The sequence below is a fragment of the Chelonoidis abingdonii genome, chromosome 11, assembly GCF_003597395.2.
Source record: "Chelonoidis abingdonii isolate Lonesome George chromosome 11, CheloAbing_2.0, whole genome shotgun sequence".
NCBI classification, from domain to species: Eukaryota; Metazoa; Chordata; order Testudines; family Testudinidae; genus Chelonoidis; species Chelonoidis abingdonii.
The window spans coordinates 48,205,897-48,229,212 of record NC_133779.1 but is presented as its reverse complement, the minus strand read 5'-3'; the positions used below and the strand labels follow the sequence as shown (position 1 = coordinate 48,229,212).

The following is a 23,316-nucleotide window of genomic DNA, read 5'->3' as shown; positions in this document are numbered from 1 at the left end:
GCAGGTTTAAAACAAATAAAAGGAAGTTCTTCTTCACACAGCGCACAGTCAACCTGTGGAAATCCTTGCCTGAGGAGGTTGTGAGGGCTGGGACTAGAACAGGGTTTAAAAGAGAACTGGATAAATTCATGGTGGTGAAGTCCATAAATGGCTATTAGCCAGGATGGGTAAGGAATGCTGTCCCTGGCCTCTGTTTGTCAGAGGGTGGAGATGGATGGCAGGAGAGAGATCACTTGATCATTACCTGTTAGTGTCACTCCCTCTGGGACACCTGGCATTGGTCGCTGTCGGTAGACAGGATACTGGGCTGGATGGACCTTTGGTCTGACCCAGTACAGCTGTTATGTTCTGAGCCCAGGGGACGCAGAGGTGGGGCTACGGCTGAGGCCTGAGATCTGCTATCAGAGCTGTGTGCTGTGAAATCTCCCAACACCCCCCCCCCCCCCCGCTGATGGAAGTAGGGCTACAGGGCCACTTCAGAGCTCACAGACCCTTGGTTGTCCAGTCTGAAACCCCATATCTTGCAGGTTCACCCAGCATCCTGCCCATTAACATCCCTAAGGATAGGGAAGGGGAATGAAAAGGATGGAAAAATTAGATGAGATCCTAAAGGGAAACCCACCAGGAATATGCAGGAAGTCAAGGTAGGCGGAGCGCTGTCTTTGAAACGTTCTCTAAATGTTTTAATGTTTGGGTCAGGGTCCTTTAGTCCATCGCATCACACACACTTCCTCGCCAGGGCTGCTCATGAGACAATCTGTACAAAAAGATCCAGCCCCGCTCCGGCGATAAATAATTCCCACTGAATTCAGATGGTCACAAGATGCTGCGGTTAGATTCACAGCAGGCAAAAGCCACGTTTAGACAAGAACGAGAGGCATAACAGGGATTTAGTGTTTCTGTCTCAGCACAGAATCTGCCCCGATGAGTTAAATTGCACTGGTGTAAATCCAGAGGCACTCCCGCGGCCTCCAATTGGCCAGATTCTGATCCCAGATACACCATTGCAAATTGAGTCGCTCCAGTAGAACTGGGCCAGATTCTGATCTCGGATACACGAGCGCAAATCCAGAGTCAACCCACTAACTCCAGCGGCGGTGGGCCGAGTCTGATCTCGGATACATTGACACACACGGAGCCAGAGTCAACCCACCTGGCGGGTGTATATCGGCATGACTTGGGTGGAGTTTTGCCAATTTACACCAGCTGAGACATGGCCCATTGACTTCAGTGACATTAGGGCCAGATTCTGGTGTCTGTGGATTTGCTCCACTGAAATCAGCACGACTCCGGCTTCCCCAGGTTGCCTGGAGATCACAATCCAGCCGAGGTCCAAAGAGCTCAGACGTTCAACCATTAATTACAGGCAAACCCCTCCTCCCCCGCAACTTCCTTCTCTATAAACTGGATCCAAAGCCCATTGAACTCCATGGGGAGAACCCTGGTGACATCAAGGGGCTTTGGGTTAAGTCCGTAGTAGCAAGAAGTCAGTCGCCCCCTGTTCAGTGTATATTGACAGAAGGGATGATTTGGTGAGGTAGTCACAATTCCAGCTGGAGGCATGCTCAGCCGCTCTGAAATCCAAGCTCTTCACTGAGTTATTTTAACAGAGTTCCTCTCTCAATTTCACCCTCCCATCTCCAAGATCTCAGACCTTAAAGCAAGGCTGAAGCACAAGGTAAGACTAATTAGGCAACGCAAGCCCTGGAACTAGAGATGTCTGCTTTCCCTTCACTCCTGTATTGCCATTCTGTACAGGGTGTATTTTTAGACGCTGTCTATTCAGAGAAAGAGATTCGGTACCCAGGGGCGAGAACAGCGGTGTGGTACGCATGCCACGAGGTGAACGAACAGGTTATGGGAGACAGCAAAATGGACAGGATGTTTAAAGCAGCAGCATCTGGGTGAAAATCGTGGCTCCGATCCTGGAACTGGAGCCATGTGGCCGCACTCTCCACTGACTTCGAGAGGGAGGGCTGGATTCTGACCTCAGATGCAGCTGTGTGAATCTGGTGCAAGCCCCACTGAGTTGAGTGGCCTTGAGGCCAGATTCAGAGTGAGTGTGGATCCAGTGGCAGGATCAGACAATATATTGATATTTAAATTCCTTCCTTGAAACCTCACACCTGCAGGAAGAGAAGAAGGACTGCATAGCTGTTAAGGCGCTAGCCTGGAACTTGGGAGACCCAGGTTCAATTCCCAGCTCTGCCACAGATGCCCTGTGTGACCCTGGGCATGTCACCTAGTCTCCCTGTGCCTCAGTTTCCCCATCTGTACACTGGGGATAATAGCACTGCCCTATCCCACAGAGGTTTGTGATGATAAATACATTTAAAAAGATGCTCTGACACTGTGGTAATGGGATCAGATAACTAAGATAGATGGGTGTGATCCTATGGCTGACTCCCCCTCTGCTAGGAAGTTTAGCTAGCTGACTCCCCTCCCACCTAGATTCCCCCTGCTGTGGCTTGGCAGACTCCAGGGGGCAGAGGTCTGGGTATGCAGCATCCCCTTCTCTAGTGATGCTGCCTGCAAGGTGTGGGGTGGGTAACGGCTTTGCGGAGGGAGCGAAGGGATGGATCAATTGCAGACGTGTTTCCGTCGCCCAGCCCCGGCCTGGCTTGGTGCAGTTACGGGGCATTGAGGGAGGGGATGGGCACTCCCCCAGTCAGAAAGCAAAGCAGATAGAGGGGCTCGTGCCTCCACGGCGAGTCCTGGGCCAGCTCCCACCCTGCTCTCAGAGGCTCACGCAGCACGCTCGCTTCTCCTCTGGGGTCTGGGAGGTGCCGTGGGGGTTCTCGCTGGAGAGCGACACCGTGTTGTCCTGGGGGCTTCTCTGCTGCTGCTTCTGCACTTTGTTGAAAATGTCTGGAAGAGGGAGCGATAATGAGGGATCCTGGAGCTTTCCCCCTGGCCCAGGGTCACCCCCACTGGGTGGTGCTTTGTCCCCCTCGAGCTGGGGCTGGGCCACAGACAGAGGCTGATGAGCCTCCTACTGCCTTAACCAACACAGCTGGTTCTATTAGCCGCACCAGCTGCTGCTTAAAGGGCTAGCGGTCCCATGTTCAGTCCCTGCTGGGGCTCAGCATAACATAGGTGGATCTTCAGGGCCTGCTAGGTTTTCAGTGTGGTGCAGGCCCACAGAGAGAAATGTGGGGCCCTGATACAGCCTGTTTGCTAGGGTCCTACCTCCTCCCATTTCACTTCATTTACACAGACATTTTGGGGCTTTCCCTAGCCCCGAGCTCAAGGCCCTGGTACAACTGTAGAAAGTGAATATGGAAAAGTTATTTACTTGTTCCCATAAGATAAAAACTAGGGGCCACCAAATGAAATTAGTGGGCAGCAGGTTTAAAACCAATAAAAGGAAGTTCTTCTTCACACAGCGCACAGTCAACCTGTGGAACTTCTTGTCTGAGGAGGCTGTGAAGACTAGGACTAGAACACGATTTAAAACAGAACTAGATAAACTCATGGTGGTTAAGTCCATGAATGCCCATTAGCCAGGATGGGTAAGGAATGGTGTCCCTGGAGTGTTTGTCAGAGGGTGGAGATGGATGGCAGGAGAGAGATCACTTGCTGTCCCCCTTTACGCCCGCCCCACATCAACCCTGCTTTGGGGTATTCTTTAGTCCTGTCCCCTTGAACCACGGTGGAAACAGGCAGCATGAGGGTAACTCCTTGCCCAAACCCACTCCCCAGCCGTATCTCTCTTCAGGGTGTCACATGGTGTTTTCTCCCAGCCGCTGAGCTTTACAGCTAGGAAAATCCCCAGTCTAGCCCAAAACAGGAAACCAGTTGGCCTAGTCATTAACCTGCCGCCCTTGGTGCAGAGAGAAGCTCCAGGAGCAGACAAATGATCTGACCGGGCCCAGCAGGATGCTGGAACGGATGGGCCTATGGGCTGGTTTGTCATGGCAGGAGGTGGGACACCAGATTCCACTCGGTCTCCTTAGCGCTCCCTGGTGGTGGGGCAGTTGTCACATGGCACCTTGAGCTCTTTCTATGGAGAGTTCACCCCTCTGGGTGCTTCTCCATCAGCCACCCCCAGAGCGGGCTCTGCTCAGAATCCAGCTCCCTGATTCCATGTTCCCCTGCCCCCGGCGCACCTCTCAGTATGGTCTCGAAGGCCTGCTCGACGTTTGTGGAGTCCAGCGCAGACGTCTCGATGAACAGAAGCCCATTGTTTTCTGCAAGGACAGGGTCACGCAAGAGGCATGGGAACTATGGTACCATTTGGGGGGTCCAGCTACCCGAGCATCCCTCTTCCTGCCAGAACAGGACAGACCCTTGGCCCATCTAGCATGGCATCTTCCCCAGCAGAATGACACTGGGGCATCAGGGTCAGGGAGAGGAGAGTACCCCCACCCTGATCCCACAGTACAGCCCCCCCTACCCCCTTCAGGGTCCTGAGCATCCCCTACTAAGCCCCCACCTCCTTGCAGCCTGGTACCCCTTGGTCTATCACATTACGAACCCTGCTTAGGTCATGCGGGCCCAGAACCATGACCTCTGGCTGGAACGGGAGGCTTTCAGGATGTGTTCTTGGGGTGGTGTAGCAGAACCCAGCGGGCGCTGGCTGTCTCAGGGTGGGTTCTCCCAGGGAGGCGGCTCCATACCTGCAAACATCTTGGCCTCCTCGGTTGGCACCTCACGGGCCTGGGCTAAGTCCGTCTTGTTGCCCACCAGCATGACGATGATGGTGGCCTCGGCGTGGTCATACAGCTCCTTCAGCCAGCGCTCTACCACATCGTAGGTCTGGTGCTTGGTGATGTCAAAAACCAGGAGGGCACCCACTGCTCCCCTGTAATACCTGCCGAGAGAGAGCGGGCGGCCTTCACAACAGGGCCTGAGACGGAGCCTGTCACAGCCCCACCTCCTCTAGTGGGGTAGGACCTCTTTTGGTGTGTCTCCACTGCACACTAAGCCCAGGCTCTGACTCAGTTTGAGCCCAAGTCTCTCTTCCGTCCACACACAAATCCGTCTGACTCAGGTCAGCAAGCGCTCAGGACCAAGGTCCAAGGACTCTGCTAGTGGGGTGGGTCAGAGTCTGAGTCCTGCTGCACCTCACGTCCAAGCCCTGCCAGTTTGCTGTGTGGACGCAGCTCAAGCCTCAGACCTGAGTCAGAGGGTCTGCGCAGGGCAGTGTGGACGCGTTAGCAGGGCTGTGAGACCCAGGCCAGGTCTACACTGCGACTTTAAATCGGTTTAATGGCCGATATACCGATTTAACGCTGTATCCGTTCACACGACGTCGTCATTATATCGTGTTAACGAGCTCCTTAAATCGATTCGGAACTCCTCCAAACGAGAGTAGCGCTCAATTGATAGTGATAATCGGATTAGGGTTCATGTGGACGGAAATCGACCGTTTTGCTGCCGGGCGGCATCCCAGAGTGACACTGACCACTCTGGACAGCAATCTGAACTCGGATGCAGCGGCAGGTAAACAGGAAAAGCCCGCGAACTTTTGAATTACTTCCTGCTTGCCCAGCGTGGAGCTCTGATCACACGGCTGGCGATGCAGTTTGAAATCGAAAAAGAGCTCCAGCATAGACCGTACGGGAGATACTCAGGTCTGATCGCTGTATGGGGAGACAAATCTGTTGTATCCAGCTCCGTTACAGAACACGAAATGCCAAAGCGTTTGAATAAAAACTCCAGGATACACAGCGTGTGTGACAAGCGTAACGGGAAGCCAGAGACTCAATGGACGCTCATGAAGGGAGGGGGTACTGAGGACTCCAGCTATCCCACAGTCCACAGCAGTTCTGAAAATTATTTGCATTCTTGGCTGAGCTCCCATTGTCTGTAGGTTCAAACACAGTGTCTGGCGTGGTTCAGGGAACGTCCTCAGTTTATTTCCCCACCACCACGTGAAAAAAAAAAGGGAAAGATTGCTGTGCTATGGCGTTTGCTCAATGCACTCCGCGAAAAGGCGCCAAAGGTTGTCTGCTGCCTTCACAAAGGGGGGGGAGGCTGTACCAGCACCACCGGGCAGTGTTTTCTGCCCATCAGCAGTGTGCTCTCAACGGAAGTGGGAACTATGGGATAGCTGAGGAACAGCTACCCACAGTGCACCGCTCCTGAAATCGATGGTAGCTTTGGACCATGGACGCAAACAATCGATTTCTGGATCCCACTGTGGACGCGCTAAACCGATTTTATTAGATCTGTTTTGTAATATCGGTTTAAGCTAATTCGAAATAATCGTGCAGTGTAGACGTACCCTCAGGTCGAGCAATCGTAAGTCCAGGTTTACAGCGCAATGTGGACGCTCAAGCACAGGCTTGGAAACACGGAGTCTTCAAGATCAGGCCTCACTGATCTTGGCTCACTATGCAGTGTAGACATACCCACATTGCGTCTACCTATAACCCAGCACTGCTGCTCCAAGAGTCGGCCTACAGAGTGGCTAGCGCATCCCTGTCCTGCCTCCCTGTGGTTGAGCTACTAGGATAACAACCTACTACTGCTGCCAAGCAGTGGAGTCACTCCTTTAACTCCACTGCTGTGCCTGTGGAGGGCTGGGGTTCAAATGCTACCGGGCATCAATCACAGTCAAATAAACACCCTGGTGTCACTGACTTTTTTCACCTTCATTTTCACAGTACTGTCCTAAGCCTGTTTTGCACGCATGTAAATGACTCAGGAAGTGCAGGGCAATGGAGAATCAGGCCCTGCAGCTTCATTTGGGTGATAGACACCCTCCATCCCTCCTGCTCTAGGGGTACCATGACTCCTCTAAGCGGGTGGTTAGCAGTGAGGATCCAACTCAAGATCTTTGGCTCTAAATGCACAAGCATCTACCACCTGAGCTAAAAGCGCTGTTAGCTCAAAGACTGTAGCGGACTCATATCTCAGTGCGGCCCAGCCACATGAGGGAGACAGTGAGTCATGCTGAGTATGGGCAGGTCACAGACAATAGCCCCCTGTGCCACCCCCTTGGAGTTCTGCATTCAGAGGCGCCTGCCTCCCCTATGGAGCCGCTCATGCCTAGGAACTGCTGCCGCCATCGCCACCCCTCCCACAGTTGCATTGAGCCACGCGGCCCGCTTACGCTGAGGTGATGGCACGGTAGCGCTCCAGCCCGGCGGTGTCCCAGATCTGTGCCTTCACCATGGCATTGCCCACCATGATGGTGCGGGTGGAGAACTCCACGCCAATGGTGGTGCGGCTGTCATGGTTGAATTCATTGCGGGTGAAGCGCGAGAGCAGATTGGTCTTCCCCACGCCAGACTCGCCAATCAGGACCACTACGGAGACAAGAGGGAAACTCCTAGCAAAATGAGATGCGAATGGCAATTGTGCACCAGGGATCCTCCGAATCCAAAAGCACAAGAAGATGGAGAATCCTCATGAGCTGGGAGCAGTAAAGAGCATATGACACCCAGTTGTGGTGTTCTGATTACAGTAGAGAGCTATGGAACATGACTTTGACTGTAAGCTCTTTGGGACAGGGACTTTTGTTATTGCGCCTGTCACAATGAGGTCCTGATCTACGACTAGAGTTTCTGGTGCTATCGCAATATAAATAATCAACTGCTGCATCTAGGAACATAGCAGTTGTCACGTAGGAGCAGCTCATGTGTTCATTTAGTCCAGTATCCTGTCTCTGCATTAAGCAGTTATGGGGAAAACATGCCAATAAGGAAAATTTCTTCCTAGCCCTCATCTGTTTTGTTTTTCCATATGCAAGGAGCAGATTTCAGTCAGAATCAGATTAAGGAAACCAACCAAAAAAGAAAGAACAAAAGGAAAGTCCCTTATGAGAGAGAGCACAGGGTATACGGCTCCTCTGTAACAATCTACATGGAACTGACTTCACAACAGCTGCTATCTCTGCATTCAGAGAGAGTTCTTAGAAATACGGTGGCGCAGAAAACAAACACACACACCATTGTAGCCACATGATATGACTGCCACTGCTGTCCCAAGTCTCACAATTTTACATCAATTCTTGAGATATTTGGGCGAGCTTAAAGTCCCAGCTGCTGGAGTCAGCTGACTTTGAGAATCTCAGCTTTCATCTAAAAAAACCAAGGAAGTTTCTAGTGTTGGTGGAGAAAAACTAGAAAACGTGAAGCAAATGAATCCAGAAGACAAATAAAAAGAACTCCCAAGACTATTTATTTTAAAAATCTCAAGATTTTAAGCCAGTCATGATTTTTGAATACTTGGGGTTGGTGATTCTGGATCACCCTAGACAACAATCACATTGTTTGCTGGAACTTTCATAAAATACCCCAAATTTCTTCTGCTGGGCTACAGTTTTCCTTCTTTTCATGCTACAGCCTCTTAATACAGGTGTGTTAAGCCAAAGTGAAAATAAAACCTGAGAGTGCTTTCTCTCTGCCTCTCTATTCTAAACAGCAACCGAAAAACCTTTATGGAAGATTTGCCTTTTCTTATGGTGCTGTATCTTCTGATCGCTCTGTTTTGTGGAATGCACTTGAATTTTCCAGCACAGAGCCAGGAATGTGGCTTAGTATCTAGGGGTATTTGTATAGAGCAGAAAAATACCTGCTGCAATGTGTCTCAGAGCCAGGGTCAAATGACTTGGGTTCACGCTGGGGGACTAAAAATAGCAGTGTAGACGTGTGGGCTCCAGATGGAGCCTGGGCTCTGAGACCACCCCTCCTCTCTGCCCCACAGGTCTTTTTTTGTGGTGTGGACACACCCTATCAAGCTATGGCACTTTTTCTGGCTCCCATTACTGACCTGAGTGCCTCACAAGCTTTAACACGTTTATTCTCACAAGCCCTCCTTGTGAACCCGGGCAATGCTATTATCCCCATTGTATAGGTAGGGAAACTGAGGCACGGACAGGCTAAGTGTCTTGCCCAAGGTCACATAGGGAGTCTGTGGCAGAGGAGGGAATCATAGAAATGCAGGGCTGGGTCCTTGAGAAGTCATCAAGTCCAGCGCCTTGAGCTGAGGCAGAACCCGGTAAACCTAGACCATCTCTGACAGGTTTTTGTCCAACCTGTTCTTAAAACCTCCAGGGATGACAATTCCACAACCTCCCTTGGAAGCCTGTTCCAGAGGTTAACTACCCTGAGATTTAAAAGTTTTTCCTAATATCTAACCTAAATCTCTCTTCCTACAGATTTAATCAATTACTTCTTGCCCTGCCCTCAGTGGACACAGAGAACAATTGATCAAAGTCCTCTTTATCACAGCCATTAATATATTGGAAGACTATCAGGTCCCCCCTTAGACTTCTTTTCTTAGGACTAAACAGGCCCAGTTTTTTTAACCTTTCCTCACAGGTCAGGTTTTCTAAACCTTTGATCATTTTTGTTGCTCTCCTTTGGACTCCCTCCAATTTGTCACATTTCCTAAAGTGCTGGACACAGGACTCCAGCTGAGACTGCACCAGTGCTAAGTAGAGCAGGACAATTCCCTCCTGTGTCTTACCTATGACGCTCCTGATAATACATCCCAGAATGCTGTTAGCCCTAGTTTTGCTTCTCACCAAAAAGGATTTTTGCTATGTGTTTCAGTTAGACGTTGAAGATCCCGCCCATTCAAATGGACGCAACCTCACTGTCCTGGGTTTGTCTTTATTCATAGTTACTGGGCCTGATTCTCCCATCAAACTACGTAATCAGTGACACCAGTGCCAAACAAGTGTGAAACACCTCCTGTTCTGAGTCAGAAATATTTTACACCCCACTTTGCCCTGGCGTAAACACCTGCATGAGGCGCAGGAAGAATCAGACTCATCGTTGTCTTTTTACAGCCAAGAAGGATCATTCTGGTCCCCCCAGTCTGACCTCCAGCATAACACAGGCCATAGAATTGCACCCGAGGGCCAGGACAGTTTCTGAGTAACTGGCCCCACCAGCTGGGACTAGGCGGTAACAACTGGGTCACTCCCTAGGCAAATAGGTTTTGGCTGTTTGACTTTCTAACAAATCAGGTCCTCCATCTTTTTTTCCTGTCCCTCCTAAGCCTTCCCCAGATTGAGCCCATCTGGTCTCCACTCCCTACTCCCTACAATGAGGGATTTATCTTCATGTCAGCCTGCCTCTTCCTGCAGTTGGCGCTTTGCTAATGGGCCCCCTAGGTGTGTGCATGTGTGTATGTCTTTTGTCCAGATGGCTTATGTAGTAGATATTCCACCCTGGTGGCAATGGAGACAGTCTCCACCTTGTTCCAAGCCACCCTGCAGCTGAGCTGAGCTGAGCTGTGTCTGCTCTGTTTGCAAAGCAAGACGGTAGCTCTGATCTTTTGCTCTGTGGGGAAGGGGGGCAGCTAACCCTGCAGTGGCTGCTTGAAACCTGGCTAAAGGATCCTGGCTGAGCTTGCCTGTGCTCTGACACTGTCAGGCTGTGTCGCTCGCTCATGCAGGTGTGGCAGGCGGCAGCGTGTGCAAAGTCTGCACAAACACAAGCCTTCCCGTGCCGTTGCTGCTGTGTGAGTGGGACATTAAAGGGCCAAGCAGCCATTTGTCTCCCTGGCTTTGTTCTGAAAAGGACACCGCCAGCTTAAAATTCATGTAGCTAATGTGTGGCTGCCTAGGGTGTGGAACTTCACGGTGACCCTGGGGACAGAACTCAGATTCCCCCTGCTGCAAAATTTCAGGCCCCTGGTACCCAAGCTAAAGGCAACTCCTCATTAGCGCCTGGCAATATAGGGCCTGTGACACACAGTTGAACTGTTCTGATTCCATTCAGTAGTGGGCAGGGACACATACCAGAGAGGCAGTGTTAGCCAGTGACTAGAGCTCTGGACTGAGAATCAGGAGATCTGGGTTCTTGGCCCAGCTTTGCTGGTGCCCTTGCCCAAGATACCTCCTTGTTCTGCTTCCCCTTCGACTATCTTGCTGTAAGCTCTGGTAGGCAAGGGCTGTCTCTCATTATGTTTATGTACAGCACTGAATGTACTGTAATACAAGTGATGACACACACACGGGCCAGGTCATTATAATATTTCTAAACCCTAAATTGCTTTACCCACAATGCTAATGACAACTCCCATGATTACTGAAGCAGAATGACCTTTAAATGCCTGATATACTTTTCCCATTTAAGCTGCTTGGACAATATTTATGTTTTGCATTCCACCAGTTAGCTTTTCTTTGTCTCTCCTGCACTGTCACAATTCCACACCAAAACAGTTTTCTCTGCTATTATCAACACTTAATTCCTGAGTCCTGCATAACTCCTGGACCATATGAGGCAGCACCAGTGCTGGGAAAACCTTCCTGGCTCTGGAACCAGACAACACAAAATGAAATAACAAGAATTTAAGTTACATCTCAGTTGGGATTTGAATCTGCAGCTCAAGAAAGACCATTGTAGCTAATGCAAAATGCTACAACCTATTTATTAAGGAGAGTTGCAGGTTGGGAGCCCATTAGTCCATGTTCCATGACCAACACTTGCTCCCAAAAAGCTTCTGGGTGGAATTCAAAAATTGAGAATCAAAAATTTTCCATCCAAGCTGCTTTTCTCCAGAAAGTCAGGGTTTTCGATTAAACAAAAATTTTCACAGGAAGTGTTTAATTTCTTCGAAAATCTTTGATTTTTTTTTTCTTGTTGGAAAAGCAAAAAAATGAGAATCTTTGGGCAAAATCCAAAAATGTTTTTTGGACAACATTTTTTCAGTGTTTTGATGAAAAATTGCCATGTTCATCTGAAAGTTTTGAGGATTTTGTTGTTTGTGTCTTTTTACCATGGATGGCCCCATTCCTTTCCCCTCACTTCCCCCCATACCACTGTCTAGCTAGCTCTAGTCTTAACTTATCAAGGTTTGGGATCCGATTGCCAGAGCAACTGTCCTTCTGCCAGTGAAATAAGGCCATAGAGAACCAGCTAGAAAACAGTGAACATTTTCCTCAAAATATTTAGAATTTTTTTTAATGTAAAATTTTTTTTCCTGCAAGTAAATTTTGGTTAAAAAAAATTGATTTTTTTCCCCCAGGAAACCAAAACACTTTCCTTTTTGGGGAAAATGAATTGGTTTTCAGTTTTTAAAAAATGTAATCCTTTCTGGCTTTTGTGGCAATGTCAGTTACTGAACACACCCTGAGCCAGATTAGAATAAACTGTTCCCTAGAGGGGTGCGATCCCGTCAGGCCCTGATCCTGTTGCCGGGCCTTACATGGTGGGGGCATTATTATTTTTTGTATTATGGTAGCAGCCGGAGGCTCATACCAAAACGGAGGCTCCAGCGTGATGGGGGCTGTGACTACGCATAGCAAGAAACAGTCCCTTGCCCCTTATGGGGCCTGAGAGGCACAGAATAGCCACAGCATGGTGCATTCTGGCCACACCTCGATCCACTCTCTATAGCCCTTACATCAGCTCCATACCAGCTGAGGCAGCCCCATGTGCAGGCAGGATCCTTACAGGGCTATTTCCTCCGATTATGGTCACCAGCTCCCGATTCTCCACTGCTTTGCACCTCATGCAGGTGTTTGCACCGGAGGTGACCTATTCTGGTTTGGTAGCACTTTGCACGGATGTAATTGAGCACTTACGGTGCAGTGTGAAGAAGAATCGGCCCCCAGGGTGTTCAGTCCAGACATCTGGACATCTATCAAAATCCCTGCGAATCCCTGGGGATTTGGGTTGCCAGAAGCCTACCTGCTTCCACTGTGGCCCTGCTGTAAGGCTGGCCACATCCGATTGGCCCACCCATCCAGCTAAGCCAGCAGTGACCAGTACCTAATGCTTAAGAGGGAGGTGTCAAACCCCCTGACTGCACCCCGCAATGCAGCTGTCGGTCCAGGCACTGAGCTGGCCTGCGGATTTACTGACAGGATGCTCGGTGGGTTCCCAAAGTAAATCACAACCTTGCAGTGACTGTGGGGGGCATGGCAGAGGGGCTCATCTGACCCAAATTCCTGGTGCATCTGTACTGACTTCACTGGGGCTTATACCCAGGTGTGGTGGGATTTGCCCTCAAAGATCCACCACCAAGGACTTCCCACAATCACAAGAGAAAGACCTTTCTCCCGAGCTGCCCTTCTGAATGGCTGGTTCCCCTCCACCTCTTGTGTGCGCTACATGCCCCAGCCCACCACCACTGCTCCATCCGGCCTCCAGCACCCACCTCACATCCCATCCATCCTCTGCGCCCCCCTGCCCCATCCACCCCTTTCAAAAGGCAGAACCAGCCCATTGCAGAACGCGTAGCCCAGCCTGCAACCAGCCGCGGAACAAGGGTACCAGTAAAACTCACCCTTAAAGACAAAGTTATAATCGTCCTCCGCCGTCCCCATCTCTCCCAGCCACACCTGGCCCCCTCCGGCCTGGGATCCTCCTCTCAGTCTTTGCCTGCTTCCTTAACAGCCAGGGGGTGGGGGTTTGTTTGATTTTTTTTTTTGCCACAATCTGATAAACCAGGAAGGTGGAGGACAAAATTTCCTCCCAAGACAGGGAAGTTGAAAGCAATTGGGAGGAGAGTTGCCAGTGGGGGAGGAGACCCACAGGGCCAAGTTCCCTTTGCTGCACCAGCCAAACAAGCAAAAAAAAATAGTCAGCCCTGTGCTTCTTAGGCCTCTTTTCTTCAAAGGGGCCGGGCAGGGAGTAGATCCTTGCTAGGCAGGTTGAAGGTGCAGCTCTGCTGGGCTGGCTGACTCAATGGGGTGTGACCTGGGTGTTGCCATGCAGGTTTGTCAGGTAGTGCTCACCGCCCCTCCCAGTGTCACATGGCTGCTAAACACACCCCCGCACGCTGCCTCCGCTTGTGCTAATGCTGGACTAGGCAGGGGTGCCAACTGTGGTCGGACACATTCCTGGGGGTTTCACCACATGACATCATCGCGAACGAGAGATTCAGCTTTAATTCCTGGGCAGTCCAGGGCAATCCTGGATGCTTGGCAACCCTAGGAGTGGAGACCTGATCCTGCACTTTCTTTGCTCTCCCATGGAAGTGCCCACGACTTGCAAACTGGCCCAGGCTGCATAAGCCACAGGCACTGCAGTTTATTGATGAGGTGGCCTGTTAGACCCCCCTGCCACAGGACCTCCTGGCCAAAGCGCAAAGTGCAGGAGGCCAGAGAGCAGGAAGTGGGAGGCTGAGGATGGAGAGAGGAGCATTGTGCAGATTGAACCAACTCTGCTGATCTGGGGACAAGAGCCACAGAAAAACATGTTTTGCCTTAGATGCTTCTATACCTACCGCTGGCTCAGCTCCCCCAGCAACAGCAAGCACCTGTCTAGTGGCTGATGCCCGGGACTGACTCAGGGACCTCCAGTGTGAAAAGCCCGAGTCCCTACCGCGTGAGCGCAGCTCTATAGGCAGGGACTGTAGCAGGGGCCTGGCCACTGTGGCTAGGGCAGACAGGGCTATAATACGCACTCTGGTCTGGGGCTTGCACCATTTTTTCCCCTGGAGCACTCCTTGGAGGAGCAGAGAGCCAAGGGGATGTTTATATCACATGAGACAAACGACTGAGTATTTTGGAGGAGAAGGAATGAGCTGACAATGGATCCTGGCCAAGGTTGACAAGAAGGGAGGGCAAAAGGGTCCAGTTGTATCAGGGAGCCCCAAAATACCTGTGTAAATAAAGTGAAATGGGAGGGACCCTAAGGAACACCAGGTACTCAGGCCTCACATTTCTCTTGCTGCCCTGCAGATGGTGTCCCGGATATTGCTAAGGTGAACCCAAGGAGCCTGAGGGAGGCATTCTCTATCATCAGCAGTTGCATGACTATAGCACCTAACTGTCTCCACTGAGAGCTAGGCCCCGCAGTGCCAGGTGCAGTACATAGACACAGTAAGAGACAGACTCTGCCTTTAAGAGAGCTTGCAATCAAAACAGAGGCACAAAGGAGGGAAAGGAAGTGATTTCCCTCATGATTAAGAGCAGAGCTGGGAATAAAGCCCAGCTCTCCAGAGTCCCCAGCCAGTGGTCCATCCACTAGACTGGGCTCGCCTCTCACAAGCAGGTAGTGTAATTGTATCAGCATCTGTACTGGGAACTGGTCTGGTACAGGAGAAACTAGGAAGCCCTCTAGAGAGGTTGAAGGGAAAGGATTTAAACCCAGGTGAGTTGGTGGGGAACCCCCAATATATTTGTGGATCATTAAGGAAATGGGTTTCTGAGTTCCTAGCCTTAGAGTGGTTTGAGCATTGGCCTGCTAAACCCAGGGTTTTGTGAGTTCAGTCCTTAAGGAGGCCATTTAGGGATCTGGGGCAAAAATCTGTTTGGGGATTGGTCCTGCTTTGAGCAGGGGGTTGGACTAGATACCTCCTGAGGTTCCTTCCAACCCTGGTATTCTGTTCTAAAGCCACTGCAATCCAGACAGCTGGGTCCTCAGAGCAGTGGCTGCAAAAGACTCCACCATAGGATCTTAGGGAAGGGAGGGGGTGTGACAGAGCCAACAAAGGCCTTGTTCTGTGACTGGGACCGCACCTCTTTACTGGTGGGTGGAAAGCTGTGTGTGCTAATGCTGCTGCCCACAGATGCAGGTGAAAATTCAATAGGGATGGGAGAGGCCAGGCTCAAGCAGGAGAAACCAGATGCATTAGGAGATTAACGTGGCACAGCACTGATGCTACACCCCAACAAGCCATTTAATGCCCATGCAGCGGGTGTGACACAAAGTCCCGTGGGCTGATTCTCAGTTGCACTAAGGCCCTTTTACACTGCTCAGGCAACAGGCTCCACTGCAGTGCTTGGCAAAGCTCTCATTAGCCTCACTTGGGCCAGCTTTTCCCTCTGTAGCTCATCTTTTTCTCCTGCCAATCTCAAAGTGCTGTACAAAGGAGGTCAGTACCATTATTCCCATTTTACAGACAGGGAAACCGAGGCACAGAGCAGGCAAGTGACTTGCCCACGGTCACCCAGCAAGCCAGAGGCAGGAATAGAATTCATGGCTCCTGACTCCATGTTCAGTGCACTATTCACTAGGCCACACTGCCTCCCCCTTAGCTCCCAGGTAACAAATGTCCTTCTATGTCCAATCATTTGTACTGACAAGAGGGAATGGGGGGAGGTGGGACAGGTTGTGTGAATTGGTGAGTGGTCTCATGTGTTGCACTTGATCTGCCCTGTGTAGACCCCGCTGGTGTGAACTAAAAGGTATTGATATAGTCTTGTGTCAGACAGGACAGACAGAATATACCCCTGATGTCCTTGGCGTGACCCAAGCCTGCAGCCTGAGCACAGCGCTAGATTAATTTGCTAGTTTCACTTTAAAAAGCACCAGGCCAGATTTTCCAGCTGCTGGTGTAGATCAGGACCAACTCCATTTACGCTGATGTAAGCAAGAGAAGAATCAGATATTAGTGTGCACAGCTCCTCCAGCAGCTGGATTTACAGAATCATGCTGGGAGGGAACGGGTATCTCCAAGAGCGGAAGCTCCGAATCCATTTCTGCTGTCGGTTACATGGGTGTAAATTGAGAGGGATGCCAGCAACTCGCTCCAGATTTACACCAGCGTTACTGGCAGCAGAATCTGCGTTTTGTGTTAGAAAATGAAAGTTGTGTTCCTTATCCTCTGCTGCCATCGTGTGAGCAACAGAGGGAAAAACTGGACATCACAGCAACCCCTGAATCCTCACACGAGTTAACTCCCTGCTCCAGGTCAACTTGTTCAAAAATCCACCTCCAGCAATGGCCAACACCAGCTACATCAGGGGAAGATGCAAGAAGCAACTTTCTCCCCCACAAATGGGCAGCTATGGGATAATCTGCTCCCAGCCCCTTGAAGTTCTCCTCCAACTCCCTCATTGTTAGAGACTGATTGAAGCCTTGAGGCTAAGGGTTTGCACTGTAGATGGGCTTGATCCGTCTTCACTAGTCTAACTGATCCTCTTGTGCGTGACATTAGTCAGGCTGCTTAATGTACTAGAGCACAGTTACTACAGTGATGACCTCAGTACAAGAACCTATGTAATCGTAGTCCCTCTTTGCTAATTTCTTGCCCTCTGTATGATCTTGTGGCAGAGAGTTCCAAAGTCTAATTATACAGTGGGTTAAAGGTATAGGGGAATACTTGTGAGATTGTGGCACATAGGTCTATGTATTACAGGAATACCCAGAGGCACCAACCAAGATCTGAGCCCCAGTGTGCTAGAGTATATAATGAAACATAGCAAGGGGAAGCCTGGCCCCAGAGAGCTTGCAATTAAAATAGAGAAGGTGGGAGGGGAAATCAGGAACAGAGAGGGGAAGTTACTTGCCCAATATCACCCAGACAAGTCAGTGGCAGTGCTGGGAATAGACCCCAGGACTCCTTATCCAGCACTTCACCTTATGCTGGTTTCCCTGCACTCACGAAGTCGGCTTCGTGCTGGCTTTCTGCAAAGGGGAGAGTTTAGACCAAAGTGAACACCTTAGGGGCCTTAGCATAGGCAAAGCTAATTTAAAGATCCAGCTAAGTGGTGGTGGGAAAGCAGTCTGGGCTCCAGGCAGCTGTAGCCTGCACCTTGTTAAAAAAAATGTATTAACGCCACTATCACTCAAGAGGGACACAGCCGAAATCTGTCCCGTTGGCTGAGCCAGGCTACCCCATCCAGTCACTGCTTCCGCTGGACACAGCCTAGGATCACATGCAGGATGCTGCTCTGAGGCTGGGTGGAGGTGGAGCTCCAGATTGACAGCCTCAGCTGTTACACCACCCTTGTCAGACTGCAGCCCCCATCCACAATATGCTGATACATCCATCAGCCTGTGGCTTCAGGACACAGCCTCTGTAGGAGCCCAGCCTAGGTTTAGATCAGGCCTGAGACATGTGCCCTTGTTTGCATACCAGAACAAGAGTGTGTAGACCAGTGGTTCTCAACCAGGGAGACACGCAACCCCGGAAGTACACGGAGGTCTTGCAGGGAGTACCTCAACTCATCTAGATATTTGCCTAGTTTTACAACAGGCTATATAAAAAGCACTCGCAAAGTCAATGCAAACTAAAATTTCATATAGAGCAGTATAAACAAGTCATTGTATACTGTACAATGAAATGTAAGTATAAATATTTATATTCCAAGTTATTTATTTTATAAGTATATGGTAAAGAGGAGAAAAATCAGCAATTTTTCAGCAATAGTGAGCTGTGACACTTCCGGGTTTTTATGTCTGAGTTCTGTAAGCTTGTAGTTTAAGTGAGGTGAAACTTGGGGGTACACAAGACAAATCAGACTCCTGAAAGGGGGACAGTTGTCTGAAAAGGCTGAGAGCCACCGGTGTAGACTAGAGCTGGTCATGAGTTCTCAAAAAATCACAAAAATGCCCATTTATCAAAGACAAATTGTGGGGAAAAGGTTGATTGGGCCAAATCTCACTTCAAAAGAATTCTGAGAAGAGTTTCAGAGGGGTCAGGATGCTCCATTTTGCCTTCCCCATCCCCGTAAATGAAAAGTTCTGTTTGAGTCAAAGTGACTGCTGCAAAAGTTAACATAGTAAAATAAATAAAGGTTGAAATAGACAAAATGTTACCATTGCCCCAATTGAAATTTGTTTGGAGATTTCAGTTCACAGCAACTTGCAAGATTTTTAACTTTTCCATCCCAATTTGTGATCGGAAAAGTTTTGAATGTCATCATAGGAGAGGAGACCTGTTTCTGACCCAGCTCTTGTACAGCCCCAGGCACCTCTCTTTGTCCTAACCACCCGCTCCATCCACACACTCCTTTCCAGTTCTTTTTAACCTCTCGAATCTGGTCTAAGCTAAAAACTTAAGACAACCCAGCTGCACCCCTGAGTGATGTAATTAAGCCAACCTAACCCTGGCGTAGCCAGCACTAGGTCGACCGAAGAACGCTATGATGACAGGAGAATCCTGTCCATCGGCATACGTAGTGTCTGCTCTGCAGTGGCGCAGCTGTAGCGTTTCAAGTGTAGACAAGCCCCAGGATGAAAGTCTCAGGCCCCTTCCTCATCTGAAAGAGGCAAGACAGGACTCAAGTGTTAAATACTCAGTTTTATTTTTCTTTTTAACTATATATAAAAAAAAGCCCCAAGTGCCCTCCACTGCTGGCAGGTAGTTTTCAGTGTGATGCCAATGCCTGGATTGCCTATGGAACCATTCACGTGCCCACTTCACCGGTTCTCCGTTGTAAGAGCTTTTGGGGGGAGGGTTCTTTGCCCCTGAGCTGTGATGGCCTCATTCATCCTCCACTTTGCCCCGCCGTAGTTTGTTCAGGATGCTGCCACTTGTGTGAGAGGTTCTTCCAAATACTGGACAAGGGCCTGGGCCTGGGCACAGATTATTATATAGCACAGTTAGACGAGCATTAGTGAATGAGTAATAAGCTGCACTCAGCCTTGACTACAGCCGAACTGCTCAGAGGTAGGGAAATATTATCCAATTTTGCAGCAAGGAAACTGAGGCAAACAGCTTGCCTGGGGGTACAGTGGCCCAGAATTGGGACTGTTGCGCTAGGTGCTGTACAAACACAAAAGACAACCCAGGCCCTGCCCAGAAGTCACATAGATTTTGTAGGCTGTTATAAAATCGCTGCTATACACCACGGATCCCACTTTCACTAAGCTCTGGTAGTGTACAGAGGCCTTAAAATGTAAGGGTACTTTGTTCCCAATGTTAGGCTCCCCCTTTTCTAGATTGGGGTTAAGGGGCCTTTGGGGAAAGTGAGAATGAGGCCCTGTCATAAACGGATAGCTAAGGGTTAATGTTTCTTTTGCCTGTAAAGGGTTAACAAAGGGAACCAAACACCTGACCAGAGGACCAATCAGGAAATTGGATTTTTCAAAGCTCAGGGAGGGAAGTTTTTGGGTGTGTGTTCTTTATTCTGTTCTAGTGCTCTCTTGGCTCTGAGAAAGCCTGAAGGTAGAGAGATCCTTTCTAATCTTCTGTTTCCCAGTTGTAAGTACAGGTATAAGACAATACAGGTTTTTATATTGTTTTTGTATTTACATGTGTGTAGTTGCTGGAATGTTTTAAATTGTATCTCTTTTTGAATAAGGCTGTTTATTCATGTTTTCTTTTAAGCAATAGCCCTGTATATTGTCACCTTGATACAGAGACCCTTTTTATGTCTTTTTCTTTCTTTTTATATAAAGCTTTTCTTTTAAGACCTGTTGGATTTTTCCTAGTGGGGTTCGGGGATTGAGCCTACACGCTCACCAGGGAATTGGTGGGAGAAAAGAAGGAGGGGGGGAAGGTGAATTGCTCTCTGTTTTGTAATTCAAGGAGTTTAAGTACAGTAATCTTCCAGGGTACCCAGGAGGGGGAAGCCTGGGAGGAGTAAAGAGGGAGAAGGAAGTGGGTTATTTCCCTTTTGTGTGAGACTCAGGGCATCTGAGTCTTGGGGTCCCCCCGGTGAAGTGTTTGGGGAGACCAGAGTGAGGCAGGCACTGAAATTCCTGTCTGGTGGCAGCGATATCAGATCTAAGCTGGTGATTAAGCTTGGAGGTTTCATGCTAGCATCTTATTTTCTGAACTCTAAGGTTAAGAACTGAGTAGGAAAGCTATGACAGGCCCTTTGGTTCCCCAAAACTTCATCTAGGTTCTCCCCCTCCCCCCCACAAAATGCCATTCTATAAACTCCCCCCGCCCCAACATTAGTTAGAGATCTGCTCATCCTATGCAGCGCTCACTAATCCACTTTTCAAACTGCAGCTACACAGCCTGCTACCAGCAGCCCCTGCCCTCCCCTCAGATGTGATCCGTCAGCTCAGCATCACCTTGGCTTTCAGCATCCCAAATCCAACGGTCTCTTTTGCATACATGCACAGCAAGAGATTCGCCACCCGGGTGATAGCAACACGGCCCTCCTGCAGAGGGGGAAGAAAAATGCATTTGATTGATAGGTTTGCAGAATTCTGCCCTCACACCCCATGTCCCAGGGTCCATGGGTGCCCTAGAATAGCCATTTTGACCTTCTGCTTTTAGAGTCAAGATACTGGGGACATGGATTCTCTTCCAAGTTCTGCCACTGGCCTACTGGGTGACCTGAGAAACCCTCTGTAACACTGGAGACTCCAGTGGCTGAGAGAGCTACTGATGCCAGAGTAGATCAGAGCTAGGGACCACATTCCTACTGCCCTGCACGAGGTGCTCAAAACAACTGTACAGTGTTATCCAGCCAGACTGTCCAGTCACCCTTGGAAATCTAGGTCATTCTTGAAAAGCAAGGCATTTGCTCTGAAATAAGTCCTTTCAACTGTGTGGGGGTGGGGAGAGGGGAATGGCAACCTTCGTAAAGTTTTGGCTTTAGATAACTTGCATTCTTATAGCACAGTGATTCTCAGACTATTGTACTGGTGACCCTTTTCACACAGCAAGCCTCTGAGTATGACCCCCCCTTATAAATTAAAAACACTTTTTAAATATATTTAAGACCACTATAAAAGCTGGATGCAAAGTGGGATTTGGGGTGAAAGCTGACAGCTCGCAATCCCCCATGTAATAACCTCATGACCCCCTGAGGGGTCCCGACCCCCAGTTTGAGAACCCTTGTTATAGCACCTTCCATTACAGGATCTCAGAGCACTTAATTTCAGCATCCACTCCACGACGCAGCTATTAGCCTTGTTTTACACCTGGGGAAACTGAGGCAGAAAGAGGCAGTTGCCCAATGTGAGTCAGTGGCAGAGCTGGGAACAGGAGTCTGTAGTCTTGTGTTCCAGTTCCACACCTGTTTCAGGGATCTATGGGTTAAACTGGGACGAGGAGAGACCTGCAGCAGCATTCCTCCCCTCCTGCAGAGAAACTCAGCCTTCTGTATGGGAATGCAGCCCTTGCCCCATTCCTCCCTCCCTTCCACCCCCCCATATACCATGCAGTCCATAAGGATGAATTTCAGATTGTCCTCGTTGAAAGCCTGGTGACCGTTCTTGTCATAGGCCACCCAAATGTTACTGGCAATGGCCGCAGTGACCCTGGCATCTGTGTCTCCATAACCAGAATATGCGAGCAGAGACCCCTCATTGTTCAGAAGCCTACAAAGGAGAGAGGAGGAGAATTTGAGCCAAACGCCCACAAGGCTTTACACCATGTCTGCTTAGGCATGGACTTTATTCATAGGGGTTTTTATGATGCTCCATCGCCTTAATACCTGATCAGATAGATCATGTACTGACCCTCCTGACACCCCCTCTGAGGCAGGTCTCACTCTCATTTTACTGAGAAGGAATCTGAGGCTCAAGGTGAAGTGACAGGCCCAAGGTTAGACTGGGAGGCAGTGGCAGAGCTTTTCCTTTATGCACCAAACCATCCTTCCTCCCTAGCAGGGGTGCTCTTTTTCCATGTGTGCAGCTACTAGGAAGGAGTTAAGGGGGAATGGACCCCCCAATTTTTTACTATCTAGTGGATATTTCTCTGGATTCAGCCACAGCACTTGTGCAAGCTCAGGATTCCCCACCCCTAGTTCTCATGTGTCTGGAGCTCTGCCCACCCTCAAACTCCAGCCCTGTCTACAGTGGGAAAGGGTGTATTAAACACAGTATTTACACAGATCCCACTGTTACCCTCTCCCATTTCTTTGCACTGGTGTAGCTGCCCTCATGCAACTCCCACCATGACTGGCCTAAGCAAGGAACACAGGCGACTGCCATGCAATGATACCAAAGTGCGCTGCAATGGTGTCCCTCAACAGGGGGAACGCTAGTAATCTGTTCCCCAAGCCCCCTCCCTACAATGCCTTTTGGTGGGGAGGTGAGTATTCCTTATTGGGGTGCACTGGGCTGCCCACTCCTCCCCACAGCTTTCAGGTAGGTTGTACTGCACAATTCCTTGTGTGTGTAGGGGCAGACACTGAGATGTCCCTGCTCCTACCAGGTTATCGGGGGGGGGGGCGGGGCAGGAGAGGAGGAGATGGGAAGCCCATTTGCACCTGGGGGCACTAATCCTTAGCAGGACCACTGATCTGGCCACAATACTTTAGGGTGAGGGCTCACTGACCCCTACCCAGCCACCCCACCCTCCTCCCCCAAACACCTTTATACTCACAGGGTGCTCTGGACCCCTCCAGTGTTGGCCTGGCTCAGAACCTGGGTAAGGGCCTTGGGGCGCAGCATGGTCGCAACAGACCGTCTCTCCTGCCTGCAGTGGTGGAAACACACAGCTCAGCCTACTTCCCCATCAGCTGATCAACCCAGGCGGGGGACCTCAGCCCAGAGCATGCTGGGAGTTGTAGTTCCTGCCCAGTTCTTTGCATAGTCAGGCCTATGTGGAAGGACATGGCATTGCATTCACACAGATTGCTGTGTAATTTCTTTGTATGTTACACACATACACCTTGTGATATACACCAAAGGAGTCCAATCCTTAGCACTTCGCACAGCAGTATGTGATCTCCTGTAATCTCATTACAGGAAACAAACATAGCATTTACTGACATACATGCTACAAATAGTTAACACTGTGATCACAGAGGAAACTCACACTATTTGG

At 49.8% G+C, this 23,316-nt stretch overlaps 2 protein-coding genes across 2 annotated transcripts; both read right to left on the bottom strand.

The window, feature by feature from the left end:
• Positions 1–1,040: 1,040 nt before the first annotated feature.
• On the bottom strand, positions 1,041–13,589 carry RAB25 (RAB25, member RAS oncogene family). The gene is made up of 5 exons (XM_032792133.2): positions 13,195–13,589; positions 7,061–7,256; positions 4,620–4,813; positions 4,110–4,190; positions 1,041–2,868 (listed from the first exon to the last, which is right to left on the bottom strand). The coding sequence occupies exons 1-5, from the start codon at positions 13,232–13,234 to the stop codon at positions 2,738–2,740; spliced, it is 642 nt and encodes a 213-aa protein (XP_032648024.1). The 5' UTR covers positions 13,235–13,589; the 3' UTR covers positions 1,041–2,737.
• A 5,280-nt stretch (positions 13,590–18,869) lies between these two features.
• LAMTOR2 (late endosomal/lysosomal adaptor, MAPK and MTOR activator 2) lies at positions 18,870–23,011 on the bottom strand. Its single transcript, XM_032792131.2, has 4 exons — positions 22,873–23,011; positions 21,701–21,863; positions 20,607–20,696; positions 18,870–19,157 (listed from the first exon to the last, which is right to left on the bottom strand). Exons 1-4 carry the CDS (start codon positions 22,938–22,940, stop codon positions 19,101–19,103), a joined length of 378 nt encoding a protein of 125 aa, XP_032648022.1. The 5' UTR covers positions 22,941–23,011; the 3' UTR covers positions 18,870–19,100.
• Between the last annotated feature and the right edge of the window lie 305 nt (positions 23,012–23,316).